Source organism: Sapajus apella, unplaced genomic scaffold (genome assembly GCF_009761245.1).
Source record: "Sapajus apella isolate SASKATOON/1434 unplaced genomic scaffold, GSC_monkey_1.0 scaffold6, whole genome shotgun sequence".
In the NCBI taxonomy this organism is placed as follows: Eukaryota; Metazoa; Chordata; class Mammalia; order Primates; family Cebidae; genus Sapajus; species Sapajus apella.
The window spans coordinates 38,980,251-38,996,112 of record NW_022436946.1 but is presented as its reverse complement, the minus strand read 5'-3'; the positions used below and the strand labels follow the sequence as shown (position 1 = coordinate 38,996,112).

Sequence of the window (15,862 nt, the reverse complement as noted above, 5' to 3'; positions counted from 1 at the left end):
CCTCTCAAAGTGCTGGGATTACAGGTGTAAGCCACAGCACCCAGCCTTTATTTTTATTTTTTGAGACTAGGTCTTGCTATGTTGCCCAGGCTGGAGTGCAGTGTCTATTCACAAGCACAAATGTAGCATACTACAGCCTCAAACTCCTGGGCTCAAGCAATCCTCCTGCCTCAGACTCCCAATTAGCTGGGACTACGGGAGCATAATACTGCACCCAACTCAGTTTTATTTAATTTGGAAATGAATTAATATTTCCAAATTAATTCATTTCTATGTTGTATAACTGGGTCCCACACTGAAAACAGTAGATGGCCTAAGACTAAATAGCTAGGAAAACATACCTCCATTGATATAAGCAAGGCTCTGTACTGGTATATAACATAATCCTTGCTGTAGGTAACTATGTCCCCATTTCTGCCTTCATTGGAGTCCTAACAGCCAAATTCAGAGCCTAACTTGATTGGATTTATTGTACTTTAATTGGAGGGTAGGGATAAATTTTCATGAAATCTCACAAAGGTTTTCTACATTAAGCTTAACTTCAATGACTTTAAAAAGGAAGTAGCTATAGTGGTTATTTTATTTCCTGGCAATCCTAATCAACCCAAAGACAATACAAGGAAGCCATGCAGAATTGGATGGTTAAAGAATTCATTTGAGACTACCAGTAATCTACTAATACAAAGTCTGTAGAAAAGTTTCTTTCAAAAAGTAATTAGAGCTGAATATCAGAAGATGTTTAAACAACAAAGTTATACTTGTGGAACAAGTTCTAACTCAGCTTTCTTTACTATTTGATTTCACTAACCTAAGTACAGATACAAATAAGACCATAAACTGTCCCCTAACATGTAGATGGTTAGGATGTAGGAGAGAAATAATCACTTTGAAAGGTAATTAACAAAGAAACACTATTAAACAAACTCAATAGATTGGAATAATTTCCTCTAGATTAGTACCAGCCGCTACTCAACAATTCATGTTGTTTGTAATTAAATTTCTTCTGCTTCTGGGGCATCTTTGAACCTCAGTAATCAAAGTGTCTTCTTTGGACCAGCAGTATTAGCATTACCAAAGGCTTACTAGAAATTTAGAATATCAGCTGGGTGCAGTGGCTCATGCCTGTAATCCCAACACTTTGAGAGGCTGAGGCAGGCTTATTACTTGAGGTGACAAGTTTGAGGGCCAGCCTGGCCAACATGGTGAAACCCTGTCTCTACTAAAAATACAAAAATTAACCAGGCAGGCATGGTGGCAGGCACCTGTTAATCCCAGCTAGGCAGGATAATTACTTGAACCTGGGAGGCAGAGGCTGCAGTGAGCCGAGATGACGCCACTGCACTCCAGCTTGGGCGACAAGAGTGAAACTCCCTCTCAACAAAAAGAAAAAAAAAAAAAAGAAATTTAGAATATCAGGCTTTTCCACAAGCCTACTGAATGAGAATCTGCTTTTTTTTTTTTTTTTTTTTTTTGAGACAGAGTCTCACTCCGTCACCAGGTGCCAGGCTGGAGTGCAGTGGCGCGACCTTGGCTCACTGCAACCTCTGCCTCCTGGGTTCAAGCAGTTCTCCTGCCTCAGCCTCCCGAGTAGCTGGGACTACAGGCACGCGCCACCACACCCAGCTAAATTATTTTTGTATTTTTAGTAGAGACGGGGTTTCACCATGTTGGCCAGGATGGTCTTGATCTCTTGACCTCGTGATCCACCCGCGTCGGCCTCCCAAAGTGCTGGGATTACAGGTGTAAGCCACCGCGCCCGGCCAGAATCTGCATTTTAACAAGATCCCCAGGTGACAGGGCCATAAAATCTGAAAATCACTGGATTATAGAATGACTCAAGGAGAAACAATCTTCATACCTTCAGTGTGGGATCACTGGCTGTGATGATGCTGGAAACAGGCTAATTGAAAGAGAATACTGAATCGGCAAATCCATAGAGGCAGAAAGCAGATTTAGATTACTGGTTGCCAAGGGCTGAGGTGGGGAGGGGAAGGGTAATGGAAAATGACTACTACTGGGTACAGAGTTTCTTTGTGGGATGATGAAAATGTTCTAAAATGAGACAGCGGTGATAGTTGCACAACATGTGAAAACACTAAAAACCAATGGATTATATACCTTAAAATGATCAATTTAATGATATGTGAATTATATCTCAATATTTAGAAGAGAAAAATATAATAGCACTGGACCTTTACCAGTCTCTCTCATGGAAGAGTCTAACTGGTTATTTCAATACTACATGACTAGCCATTAAAATTAAATATGGAAATTTACACTGTAATTTGTACAATAGTAAATACTATTCAAGTAATTACATGAATAGTAATGGCCTCAAATTCCTATTCAAGTAATTTATATTCAAATGATTATTTTCCACCCCTTATTCATGAAATCATAAATGGTTATGAAACGGAAAATCAGAATGGATCAAAAATTTTACATAATACAAAGAAAGAGTCCACAAAATTTATTTTTTAATGTTTTCTTTTATGGGACTGGGTCTTGCTATTTTGCCCAGGCTGGTCTCAAACTCCTGAGCTCAAGCGATCCTCCTGCCTCAGCCTCCCAAACTGCTGGGTTTACAGGCATGAGTCACCACACCCAGCAGACAAAATTTAATTTTATATTTCAAATAAGAATATGCCTGAACAGAAAGTTTAAAATCTTCTACAAAAAAAAACTTTATCAGAATATAACAGTCTTATAATGCTACTAATATTGTTAAAATAACAACTTCAAATAAACTCTTGCATTTATTTAGCAATTTATTAAGAGCCTACTTTGGCCAGGTGCAGTGGCTCATGCCTGTAATCTCAACACTTTGGGAGGCCAAGGCGAGTGGATCTCAAGGTCAAGACTTCAAGACCAGCCTGGCTAACATAGTGAAACCCCGTCTCTACTAAAAATACAAAAAAATTAGCCAGACATGGTGGCAGACACCCGTAGTCCCAGCTACTCGGGTGGGCTGAGGCAGAAGAATCGCTCGAACCTGGGAGGCAGAGGTTGCTGGGACTGCGCCACCGCACTCCAGCCCAGGCAACAGAGTGAGACTCCATCTCACCGGGGAAAAAAAAAAAAAAAAAAGAGCCCACTTTGAGGCCAAGCACGGCAACTCACACCTGTAGTCCCAGCACTCTGGGAGGCTGAGGTGGATGGATCACCTGAGGTCAGGAGTTTGAGACCAGACTGACTAACACGGAGAAACCCCATCTCTACTAAAAATACAAAATTAGCCAGGCATGGTAGTGCATGCCTGCAATCCCCATTACTCAGGAGAATGAGGCAGGAGAATTGCTTGCAGTGAGCCTAGATTGCGCCATTGCCCTCCACCCTGGGCAACAAGAGCAAAACTCCATCTCAAAAAACAAAAAAAAAGCCCACTTTGTTCCAAGCACTGTACAGATTCTAAGGATTCAATAGTGAATATATTAGATACAAACTCTGAGCTAAACTTCATGAAGTCACAGTGAAACTATGTCAAAAATCCCCCATTTGAGACATGAAGAAACTAAGATTCACAGAAATTAAATTCTATTGATAGTTGATTACGGGATTAATAATTCTTTAAATCAAGAAACTAAAAAACAGATTGCACAGACTGAGAAAGACATTTAATTCCAAAACTAAATTAAGCAGAAAAAGTAGCCTGAAGAACAAACTAGAATAAAAGTAGAACTCATCCATATTGTAATCCAAGAGTTTATATATAGTATATATCACTAAAATATATGCAAGAGGAAGACTCTGCCATCACAGGCAACCACTTCCTCTTAGTAACTCAGAAGATTTTTAAACATTTTTGGAAAGAAATGCTTTGCTAAAACATTTCATGAGATTAAGTTGATATTGTGGTTATAGGGTGGAGCTGAGATGACCCGGAACTTTAGCAAGGAAAGAGACTGTGAGAATCTGAGGAACCTGTGAACTGCTGCACGGCTTGCTCCCTCAGCAGTGCCAGCCTTACCACCAAATCAAAACATACCTGACTCCCCTTTAAAATCTTCATCTCTATTGCTACCTAGCAAATAGGTCCAGGTACTAATAGTAACTTGCCAAAGATGTCCAGGAATAATGTGGAATCCAGGTACAACTCCAAGTCTATCTGAATCCAAAGTTCAAGTTCTTTCCCACCTTACAATCTGAAGCCAAGCCATATTAAAATTTTTTTTTTCTTTTACCACTTCAATCTCCTATTTTTAATCTAGGATTACTAAGTTTACGTTAAATTTTTTTGTTTGGTATCTTCTATAAGAACACATTCTAAAATGAAATTTATGATCTTAAGAATAATTTATTTTTGACCACAGTGAAAACAAGTTGAGATATTTTCTTTGCTTAGAGTTTAAATAGAAAAAAGTTATTACCAATAATAATACCAACAACAAGAACCAGCACCATTTACTGTACATTTATATTCAGGCTCTGAGCCAAGCCCCTCACATACCAGTATCAATATTATTTTCAGTCTTTCACTCTGCATTTATATCACTAGCACAATTTTGCTTTAATATTATTCAAGAGAAAAATAAAAACTAAAAATAGGGAATTAATAGCCAATTAAACCTAACTGCTTAGAGCAGGAATATTAAATTGATCATTTTTATATTTTTAGGAAAGCTAAAAATATAAAAGAACTAAAAATAAAAAGATCTTAGATATCCCTAAGATCTAAGATCTGTCTCCTTAGTAGGGAGAGAGACTGACACAGCAGAAAGCCAACTTTTCCATCATAACCCAACAATTCTTCATGGAAGGAAGACAGCTGCAGCTACCACAAGAGCCTAAATGTTGTGCTAACAGCTAACTAGTCTACTATCCCCTAGAGTGGCAGAAATGGAAAAGTTTTCAGCTACATTTATGACTTGTGTTACCACACCATCCCATCCTCCCTTACATAACACACACACAAATACACACACACATCAGAAACTGATGAGAAAAGCTCGTATCTTCTTTCAAAGTGTTCCTTCTCACAAAAGTGAGTAACATGAAAGTGAGAAGGAACAAGACCCCATAAACGTGTATGGCCCACCTCTTTTCTACTACTGGCAACAATGGGTGTTTAAATCATCTTCTGACAATACGAAGATCTGTCACTTAGTCTTCTCACAGGAAACATACAGTAGCTTGAAATACAGCCCAATAGGTGTACACACACACACACACACACATTTCAGTAGACTCATGGCTTAACAGACATAGTAGAGCAGACAACAGACAAATATACCATAGGACTGGAGGTTCTATTTGCTGGCTGGTTCCTTGCACCTCTTCAGGTCTTAAAAGGAAATTTAAAATGCTCAGTGTAGTTCCTCCCTATGCATTGACCTTGAATTAGTTTCCCAGAATCCTCCCACGATAATAGCAAACTTCAATCCAAAACTCTTACAAGATTTCATTTTTAACTATAGGAGTTGGCAGAAAGTCATTATTTTCCCAAGGAAGCTAAATATATATTTGAGAAAAATATTAACTATCATCATATATTGCAAGGAAAAAACTCACATTTTTCATAAGGAAATATCCATGCTGAGTCTTCAACTTGAAAAGTAAAATTTTTGTTTGTTTGTAAGGAAAACATAAGGATTACATCAAAGAACAGATCTTGCTCAAGGGCAATTTCACATATAATTTATTTAGTTCTATTCTCTTAAAAATCATGCCAAACTTTCAAAGAAAATAATTGTTACAGAACATCACATTAAAAGTCTGCAAAAAAAAAAAAAAAAAAAAAACAACTTCTTTTCCTACTGAGTGTTTTTTTAAAAAAATCTCAATACTAAAGATTTTGTTCCTTTCACAGAAAAGGTAAAATACTTGATTCACACATCAATTTCCACTAATCTATACCTTCATAAAGTTGGGAGCATATTTTTTTTTTTTTGAGACGGAGTTTTGCTCTTGTTGTCCAGTCTGGAATGCAATGGTGAGAACTCAGCTCACCACAACCTCCGCCTCCCGGGTTTAAGCGATTCTCCTGCCTCAGCCTCACAAGTAGCTGGGATTGTAGGCATGTGCCACCACACCCAACTAATTTTTTATATTTTTAGTAGAGATGGGGTTTCTCCATGTTGGTCAGGATAGTCTTGAACTCCCAACCCCAGGTGATCTGCCCACCGCCTCAGCCTCCGAAAGTGCTGGGATTACAGGCGTGAGCCGCCATGCCTGGCTTGGATGCATATTTTAAAGAAAAAGAAACTTACACTCAGTGTAAAACATAAAAACAAGCTGAGTGGTAGCTCACATCTATAATCACAGCACTTTGGAAGGCCAAGGTGGCCAGACCACGTGAGGTCAGGAGTTTGAGACCAGCCTGGCGAACATGGTGAAACCCCGTCTCTACTAAAAGTACAAAAAAAAAAAAAGCAGCCAGGCATGATGGCACATGCCTGTAATCCCAGCTACTCAGGAGGCTGCGGCAGGAGAGTCTCTTGAACCTCGCAGACAAAAGTTTCAGTGAGCCAAGATCAGGCCACTGCACTCCAACATGGGCGACAGAGCGAGACTATCTCATAAATAAATAAAACATAAAAACAACTGAGATGATGTAATTAAATAATTTTAATAAAACTAAATAGGTATTTCTCAAATTGCAATACATAAAATTTAATAGGCTGGGCGTGGTGGCTCACACCTGTAATACCAGCACTTTGGAAGGGCGACGTGGGTGGATCACAAAGTCAAGATATCGAGACCATCCCGGCCAACATGGTGAAACCCTATCTCTACTAAAAATACAAAAATTTGGCCAGGTGCTGTGGCTCACGCCTATAATCCCAGCTCTTAGGGAGGCAGAGGCAGGAGGATAGCTTCAGCCCAGGAGTTCGAGACTGCCTGGGCAATATGGCGAGACCCCGTTCTCCACAAAAAGGACAAAAACAGAAAGACCAAAAAAAAATAATACAAAAATTAGCTGGGCGTGGTGGCGTGCCCCTGTAGTCCCAGCTACTCAGGAGGCTGAGGCAAGAGAACTGTTTGAACCGGGGAGGCAGAGGTTGCAGTGAGCCGAGATCAAGCCACTGCACTCCAGCCTGGCGCCTGTAAAACTCTCTCAAAAAAAAAAAAAAAAAAAAAATTAACAAAATAATTTTAAGGTTGGTGAAATTAAATTAATGAGAATTAGAGCCTTGGCTAATTGACATTTTAGAGTTTTTCTCAGAGGAATCCTCAGCAAACATACATTCTATCAATTCCACTTCATAAATTTGAAAAAGCAAAGGTTTATTCCTTTATGCCAAGAGGAAAGTTCCAAGCATTCCACCAAAGTTTACAAAGCAGCCTGCTATATCACTATGGTGGTAAGAGAAGAAAAGAAAGAGTAGCAAGTTGTCTACCTGCCGCTCCACTCCACCCTGCCTGCTGGGCACTATGTGGAAGAAATGCAGATAACACTCCCTTTCAGCTGATCCTGCCTCTCACCATAGAAGCATCAGTGCTAGGATGCTGATGGATATATACACTGAGAAATAATTGAGCAGCGGTGAATGAGGGAGTGGGGCTAATCAGCAACCCAAGCCAGAGCTGAGGGAGGCGGCAGTCTACAGGAAGTCGGTATTTCCCTATTTCTCTTCCCTCCTCAATAAACTGAATGTTTATGCCCCTTGCCCTCCCGAATTCATATGTTGAAATCCCAACCCCCAACCAAAGTGATGACATTAGGACGTGAGGCCTCTGGGAGGTGACTGGGTCATGAGGATAGAGTCCTCATGAATTGAATTAGTTCCCCTATAAAAAAAAGCCGAGAGAGACGGTTGCCTTTCCACCATGTGGAACATAGGGAGAAGATGGCTGTCTATCTGTGAATCAGGAAGAGCCCCAGACACTGAATGGGCCTTGATCTTGGACTTCCCAACCTCCAGAATTGTTAGAAATAGGTGTCTGTGGTATTCTGTTATGGCAGCCCAAACAGACTAAGACATCTCAACCTATGCCCTTCACCCTACCTCCCCCTTAATTTTCCTTTCAGCTGCTCTTCACTTCATTTGGAAACATCTCAATGTTGTTAGGAGTACTCAGGAGTAATATTTTTATTGCATTATATATGTATTTTTTTGAGACTCTCGCTCTGTCACCCAGGCTGAAGTGCAGTGGTGCAGTCGTAACTCACTGTACCCTCTAATGCCTGGGCTCAAGCAATCCTCCCACCTCAGCCTCCCAAGTAGCTAGGACTATAGGTGAGTGCCACTATGCCCCACGAATTATTATTATTATTATTATTATTATTTATTATAGAGACAGGGTCTCACAATGTTATCTAGGCTGGTCTCAAACTCTTAGCCTGAAGTGATCATCCCACCTCAGCCTTTCAAAGTGCTGGGATTACAGGTGGGAGACACCACAGCTAGACTAGAGGGTAATATAATCTTTATATCCTACAAAACCTAGAATGATTAATAAATTTGAAATTTATATTTGTATTATTCTAGATTAAATTATATTTCATGAAAAATTAATGGACTCTCTGGTCTTGTGGGGGGGAAATTCTCTGTATTTTTGCAAAGAAAAAAAGTCTAGAAGAATATACAAAAAACAGTAATAATGACTACTTCTGAGTGTTGGCATAACAGATGCTTTTACCAGCCTTTTTTTTTTTTTTTCTTTTTTTTTTTTGAGACAGAGTTTCTGTCTAGTTGCCCAGGCTGGAGTGCAATGGTGTGATCGTGGCTCACCACAACTTCCACCTCCCAGGTTCAAGCAATTCTCCTGCCTCAGCCTCCCAAGTAGCTGGGATTATAGGCATGTGCCACCATGCCTGGCTAATTTTGTATTTTTAGTAAAGATGGGGTTTCTCCATATTGGTCAGGCTGGTCTCAAACTCCCAACCTCAGGTGATCCACCTGCCTCAGCCTCCCAAAGTGCTGGGATTACAGGCATGAGCCACCATGCCCAGCTTACCAGCCTTTTTCTATATTGTCTGCTAATTTTATGACAAATATATTTTAATCTCATAATCATAAAACAAATTAATGGAATTTGAATTAATGGTATTTACCACATTTTCAACTTACCAACCTTAAGATTACAGAGGCCACAAATGTAATAGACTTTATATTAAAACTTCCCTATAATCCCAGGCAAAAATTGCTGATGTTCACATGTTCCTGGTATTTTAATCACCCAGAATTACTCCCTGTTGTGGCAAAATATAAAGTGTAAAGCACTGTACAAAGGTATGAGGTTATAATTAGCTTTTGGTCAATAAGGTTCAAATGAAATTAAAATGTGATGTGATACTCTTTTAGTGAGACTTGATGTAATATAACACATTTCATTCTTATACTTTTTTACTTTCTGTACACTTGTACTTCTTCCAAGTTTGTTCCATGATTACAAGCTCTTTTAGCTTATTTTTCCAGCATCCAATTATAACCTCAACAGTTATTCTGCAGTCATAGTCCCACGTTTTAATGTAATGAGTGAAATGTTCACTCCTAATTATTTCCGCCTAAAATCCTCTCAGCTATGTGTGCCTATGTGAACTAGAAAATACCAGGTGTTAGGCAATAGTCTATAGAAGGAAGACGACGGAGAACAAGCTCTATCTACTCTTTATGGTGTTGTCTCCAGTCTCTCCAATCTATCAATCCCTCTTCACCTCTCTGGCTCTCAATTCCCTTACATACTCTGTCCTTCCACCCCATCACCAGGCAAACTAAACAAATAGTAACTAAAATGAAAATTTCACCAGAGTGGCTCAACAGCAGAAGAAAGAATCAGCAAACTTAAAGACAGACAATTAAGAGTATCCAGTTTGATCAACAAAAAGAATGATGAAAAATGAACACAGCCTTGGAGCAGATGGTATACCATCAAGCTTATAAACATATGTAGAATGAGAGCTGCAAAAGGAGAAGAGACAAAGGAAAGGAAACAAACATTATGAGAAGAAATGCTGGCTGTGGTGGGGTGCAGTGGCTCACACATGTAATCCTAGCACTTTTGGAGGCTGAAGAAAGAGGATTACTTGAGCTCAGGAGTTTGAGACCAGCCTGGGCAACATAGTAAGACCTCATCTTTACAAAAAATTAAAAAAAAAAAAACAAAAAAACATTAGCTGAGCATGGTGGTGCATGCCTGTGGTCCCAGCTACTTGGGTGGCTAAGGTGGTAAGATTGCTTAAGCTCAGCAGGTCAAGGCTGCAGTAAGCATGATTATGCCACTGTACTGCAGCCTGGGCAACAGAGTGAGATACTGTTTCAAACAAAGAAAATTAAAATAATTTTTTTTAAATGACTGAAAACTTCCCAAATTTGATGAAAAACATTAATCTACCCATCCAAGGAGCTCAACAAATTCCAAGTAAGATAACTCAGAGATCCACACCAAGACACATCATAGTCAAACTGTCAAAGCCAAAGACAAAAACAGAATCTTGAAATCAGCAAGGGGGTCAGGGGGACCTCTTCATAGACAAGGGATTCTCAAAATTAACAATTGATTTCTCATCAGAAACCATGAAGGTCAGAATGCAGAGATGACACAGTCAAAGTGTGAAAGAAAAAGACTATCAACCAAGAATTCTACATCCAACAAAACTAATACTGCAAAAATCAAGGAGACCTGGGTAAAGACAGAAAAGGAATTAAGACATTCCCAGATACAAAAACTGGAAGAATTCATTGCTAGCATACCTGATCTACAAAAAATACTAACAGGAGACTTTCAGCTAAAATGAAAGAGCTCTCTACACAGTAGCTCAAATCCACACAAAAAATTAAGAACACCAGTAAAAATAATGACATAGGTAAAGAGAAAAGAAAGCACAAATGTATCTTTGTCTCTCTTTTCTTCAATATGATGTAAAGGATAAATGCATAAAACACTAATTATAAAATTGTGTTAGTGGGCTTAATATATAAGATGTATGTGCACAGCCACTGTGCAGCACCATCCACGCTAAACTTGTGTGAAAATCCCTATCATGTTGAGGTTAATTCAATCTAGAAACTGCATACTTTCTAAAGTTCTATTAGGCAAACTCTCAATAAGAATATGAAGGCTATAGGTGGGAGCGGTGACTCATGCCTGTTATAGCAGCACTTTGGGAGGCTGAGGTGGGTGGATCACTGGAGGTCAGGAGTTCAAGACCAGCCTGGCCAATCTGGTGAAAGCCCATCTCTACTAAAATTACAAAAATTAGCCAGACGTGGTGGTGCACGCCTGTAATCCCAGTTACTCAGGAGGCTGAGGCAGGAGAATTGTTTGAACCCAGAAGGTGGAAGTTGCAGTAAGCTGCGATTGTGACACTGCACTCCAGCCTGGGCGACAGAGCAAGATTCTGTCTCCAAAAGAAAAAAAAAAAAAAAAAATGAAGGTTGTAACAGATTTCAAGAGTTAAGGTTCTCCATCACATTCCAAATTTATAATACACACACACATGGACTCCTTGGCACACAGAAGTCTCTGTTTCAAAAAGGACATTTACAATTGGGTTATCATTTCCTATTAATCAATACCTAACATTTCAGCTATTTAATAATTCATGGAAGGTAAGGTTGAAATGCTATTCTAAATTATGGTACTCTGATATAGAAAAATAGCATACCAATAATATTCTTATTGGTTGACACAATAACATGTAAGGATTTTAAAATATGAAAAATCACTTATCAAATGTTTATCTGGTAAAACATTACAAATACCCACCCCTCCCTTTTTTTTTTGAGAAAGAGTCTCCCTCTGTCACCCAGGCTGGAGTGCAGTGGCACAATCTTGGCTCACTGCAACCTCCACCTCCGTGGTTCAAGCAATTCTCCTGTCTCAGCCTCCCGAGTAACTGGGACTACAGGCGAATGCTACCACACCCAGCTAATTTTTGTATTTTCAGTAGAGACAGAGTTTCGCCATATTGGTCAGGCTGATCTCCAACTCCTGACCTCAGGTGATCCACCCACCTCAGCCTCCCAAAGTGCTGGAATTACAGGTGTGGGCTACCACACCCAGCCACAAATACCACTTTATAATCAATGGAAAATGACCAAATTAGAATTTTTTCAAATAATTTGCATTCTAAAGCAAACCTAGGGCCAAGCATGGTAGCTCACACCTGCAATCCCAGGACTTTGGGAGGCCAACGCAGGAGGACTGCTTGAGGCCAGTTCAAGGTTGTAGTGAGCTATGATTAACCCACTGCACTCCAGCCTGGGTGACAGAGCAAGACCCTGTCTCTAAAAAAACTTTTTAAATAAAGGAACACAAACTTAGAAACATGGATCACTGGTAGAATTTTTTTATTCTGGTTCATTCATTTATTTATTCAAGAAATGTTTATGGCACAGTTGCTGTGTCAGACACTATGGTAGGAACTAGAGATAAAAAGACAAGGTCTGCCCCTCAAAGTATGCACAGTCCAGGGAGAGGCTCCCATTCTAGAATCAAAGAAGGTATGATTAGAAGAGACCTAATAGTTCCCTTATTTAACAGATAAGGAAACTGGGACTCATCACTACTTAGCTACTAAGGTAAGACAGACATCCAGGTCTAGAGATTTCCCACCCCAGGTGTTCTTTGCACCATACTTCTTAGGACTAAGGGTGATGAAGGAGTGTTTCCATGTAAGTAAAGCAGAAACATGGAATTGTGGGCAATATATGTAAAATTAAATTAGAGACAGAAATCCCTAATGGATATGGATAATATAATTATTTAACAATTATTAAATAGCAATTATTTAAATAAATATCTAACAGTTTAGAAACAAACATCTCTAATAGATGTGATATTATGGTAAAGCCCTAATTAGCAAGCTTTATTGAAGAACTAAAATAAGGTAATATAATAGTAAGCCTTCTGAGCTATAATTACAGTTTTGCCTCTGTTTTTTGATCTGTAAAATGGGGATATTAAAATTTTATTTCACAGACTGTTGTAAAAATTAAATGAATACTTGAAAGCATTTAGTAAGCCTGGTACCTAGCAAACACTCTATAAATGTTTGGTATTCTTGTGGACAATCATTTCTTAAATGTACCGGTATGACACATAAAGACCAAAATAGGGAACCATTTTTTTAAGGGATTATCCTATTATTATGATGGTCTTATTTTCTGGTGACTAGTAAAATCTCACTATAATAATAATACATATTTCGGAAATAGTATTTAAAATGAATAAAATTTAATAGTATGGCCCCTTTCTCTATAAAGACCTTTATCAATCCTAAAGCTACAGAAAAACAGACATTAAATTATTAATTTAAATAATATTCCATCATGATTGTAATTAATTAAATCATTTTAATCAGTATTTCTGAGATACCAAAGATGACTTTCAAGTAACTAAAAAGATTATGGTATAGGTGTGGTGGCTAATGCCTGTAATTCTAGCACTTTGGGAGGTTAAGGAGAGAGGATCATATGAGCCCAGAAGTTTGAGACCAACCTGTGCAACATAAGGAGACCTCTTCTCTACAAAAAAAATGTATAAATTAGCTGGGTATGATGACACACGCCTGTAATCCCAGCTACTGGGACTCTAAGGCAGGAGGATCACTTGAGCCTGTGAGGTCCAGGCTGCATTGAACTGTGATCCAGCCTGGGTACTCCAGCCTGGGCAACGAAATGAGACCCTGTCTCAAAATTTAAAAATAAAATAAAAAGTTTATGCAGATTTTCTCATTCTATATAAACTATTGTTAAACTAACATCTATAAAATAACCATCCACTGTATATATTAATGAAACTTTCATATTAAAATAAATCCTCATTCAATATCAATAATAAAATAAATAACTGTATTTGTATCCACTTACTGCAATCTCTCTACAAGCTGACATGGATATTCCTGTGCCTTCAATTTGCTTCAATGCATACTCCTTTTCATCTTTTCTGCAAATAAACAAAAAAAATTATTTTTCCATATATCACTTTCAGACTCAAAATTATACCTAAAAAACAATGGAAATAAACTTAATTTCCCAGTGATATGTAAACACTCTCACTATGCCATGCATTGCTTATTATTTTTGATAATATTTCAACTACAGAAATATGAAACACCAAAAGAAATTCATGTCACAGTGAAAACATCAGACAGAGCCAAAACACAAAATTCAAAATTGAAACAGAACAGGATACTAAACACAACACTAGTTTCAAAGAGTAAACAAGCATAAATATAAACTCAAACATATTGCAAGATAATTCCACTCCTATCTTAATTATCTGGAATCTACAAAAGCATTCTGTTATAGACATTCACTATAAAAAACTAACAGACATAAACTCCCAGATTCATTTAAAGTAATTTCATAGTATAAGCATTTATAGGAATGAGAACCCACTGAAACACACTGGTTCTCACCTAGGATGAAGACATTCAAAAGCCCGAGGACCTCAATCAAAAGCCTTTTAAAGACTTCAAAGCTCTGGCCACCAACATCTGATTCCCAGGAACTCTAGGAAGAACCCAATACTTAAACTGGATGTTTTAAACAATGGACATAGTATTCGGAATTCTGGGAAATCCCAATAGTTACTAAATTGCTTAACCAAGAGAATACAGCAGTTCGAAAAACAGTGAAACATTCTGTTAAAATATTAATAATATGAGATGAGTGGCTAGTGCAATACAGTAAGTGTCCTCAAGGGTGCTGACACCAGAACCAGCCATGCAAAGGTCCCAGCTGAACATAACTATAGTTCAAATTGTGAGTTGTTCTTATAACAGGAGTTAAATCCATGCCTTCAAAGTTTTGTCTTTTGATTGTATTAGAGCCTCAGTAAGGTAGCACCATGTCATGATGTTTTTGTCAAATATAGCGCCAAAGTAGTGCCACATCTATCTACTTAGCTATTCCTAATTTTCTTCATTCTGTGTTTACTTGCAGATAGAGCAGTTTAGGAGGTTATTCAAAATGTGCATTTTAAAATACTATTTTACATCCCTTTTGAAGATTTTCACAATCATCTACCAGCAAATAATTGAGATATGGTTACTTTCCCTCACAATCAGTTTGAAAATTATATCCATTTTTGTTCCAACATACAGCATTCAGGAAATAATTAAATAGTATTTTGACAAACAGAAAACTACTAGATATGTCAATAAGATGGACTCTGATGTAATTTTTAAAATGATAGCTAGAAGGTCATTAGAAACATGGAAAATGTTTACCACACGCTTCTGAGAAAATACACAAATTATATAAAAATCTACATACATCTACAAACATGTTGAAGGTAATACAAAAAAATTGAAAATAGTTATGTTAAGATATAGGAAGTTATGTCAACTAACTTTGGTGCTAATTTTTTTTTTTTTTTTTGGGACGGAGTTTCACTCTTGTTACCCAGGCTGGAGTGCAATGGCGCGATCTCGGCTCACCGCAACCTCCGCCTCCTGGGTCCAGGCAATACTCCTGCCTCAGCCTCCTGAGTAGCTGGGATTACAGGCACGCACCACTATGCCCAGCTAATTTTTGTATTTTTAGTAGAGACGGGGTTCCACCATGTTGACCAGGATGGTCTCGATCTCTTGACCTCGTGATCCACCCGCCTCGGCCTCCCAAAGTGCTGGGATTACAGGCGTGAGCCACCGCGCCCGGCTGGTGCTAATATTATATTGACTTTTAAATTAGAATTAGCGGTAAAAAGGAAAAAAGCCAAAATAATTTGATACTCCGAAAATACCTTCTAAAACAATCTTTAGTATTTTCAAAGTGATAGCTCAGGCATGTTTTAAAGAGCAAAGTCAAAAAATAAGGAAAGCTTAAATGATCTTTTTCTTTTTCCCTTTTTCTCCATACTGTTTTTTTCCCCAAACATAAAACTAGACTTTTTCAGACCACTCAGAAGCCACTAAGAAGCACAAGCGCAGGTGACTGAATTTAATAAAAGCCAAGTGTCCCTTCTGTGCCTT

At 38.3% G+C, this 15,862-nt stretch overlaps 1 protein-coding gene across 8 annotated transcripts in view; it reads right to left on the bottom strand.

The window, feature by feature from the left end:
• Positions 1 to 15,862, bottom strand: part of CDK19 (cyclin dependent kinase 19) — a 202,288-nt gene that overhangs the window by 111,096 nt on the left and 75,330 nt on the right. For 7 of the 8 annotated variants that reach the window (XM_032275031.1, XM_032275038.1, XM_032275032.1 and 4 more), the window contains one exon: positions 13,755 to 13,830. In XM_032275031.1, the coding sequence (XP_032130922.1) occupies positions 13,755 to 13,830 (76 nt within the window). Of the gene's footprint in view, positions 1 to 13,754; positions 13,831 to 14,305; positions 15,185 to 15,862 lie in introns of those variants that run through there. The other variant, XM_032275036.1, reaches the window with a different exon arrangement.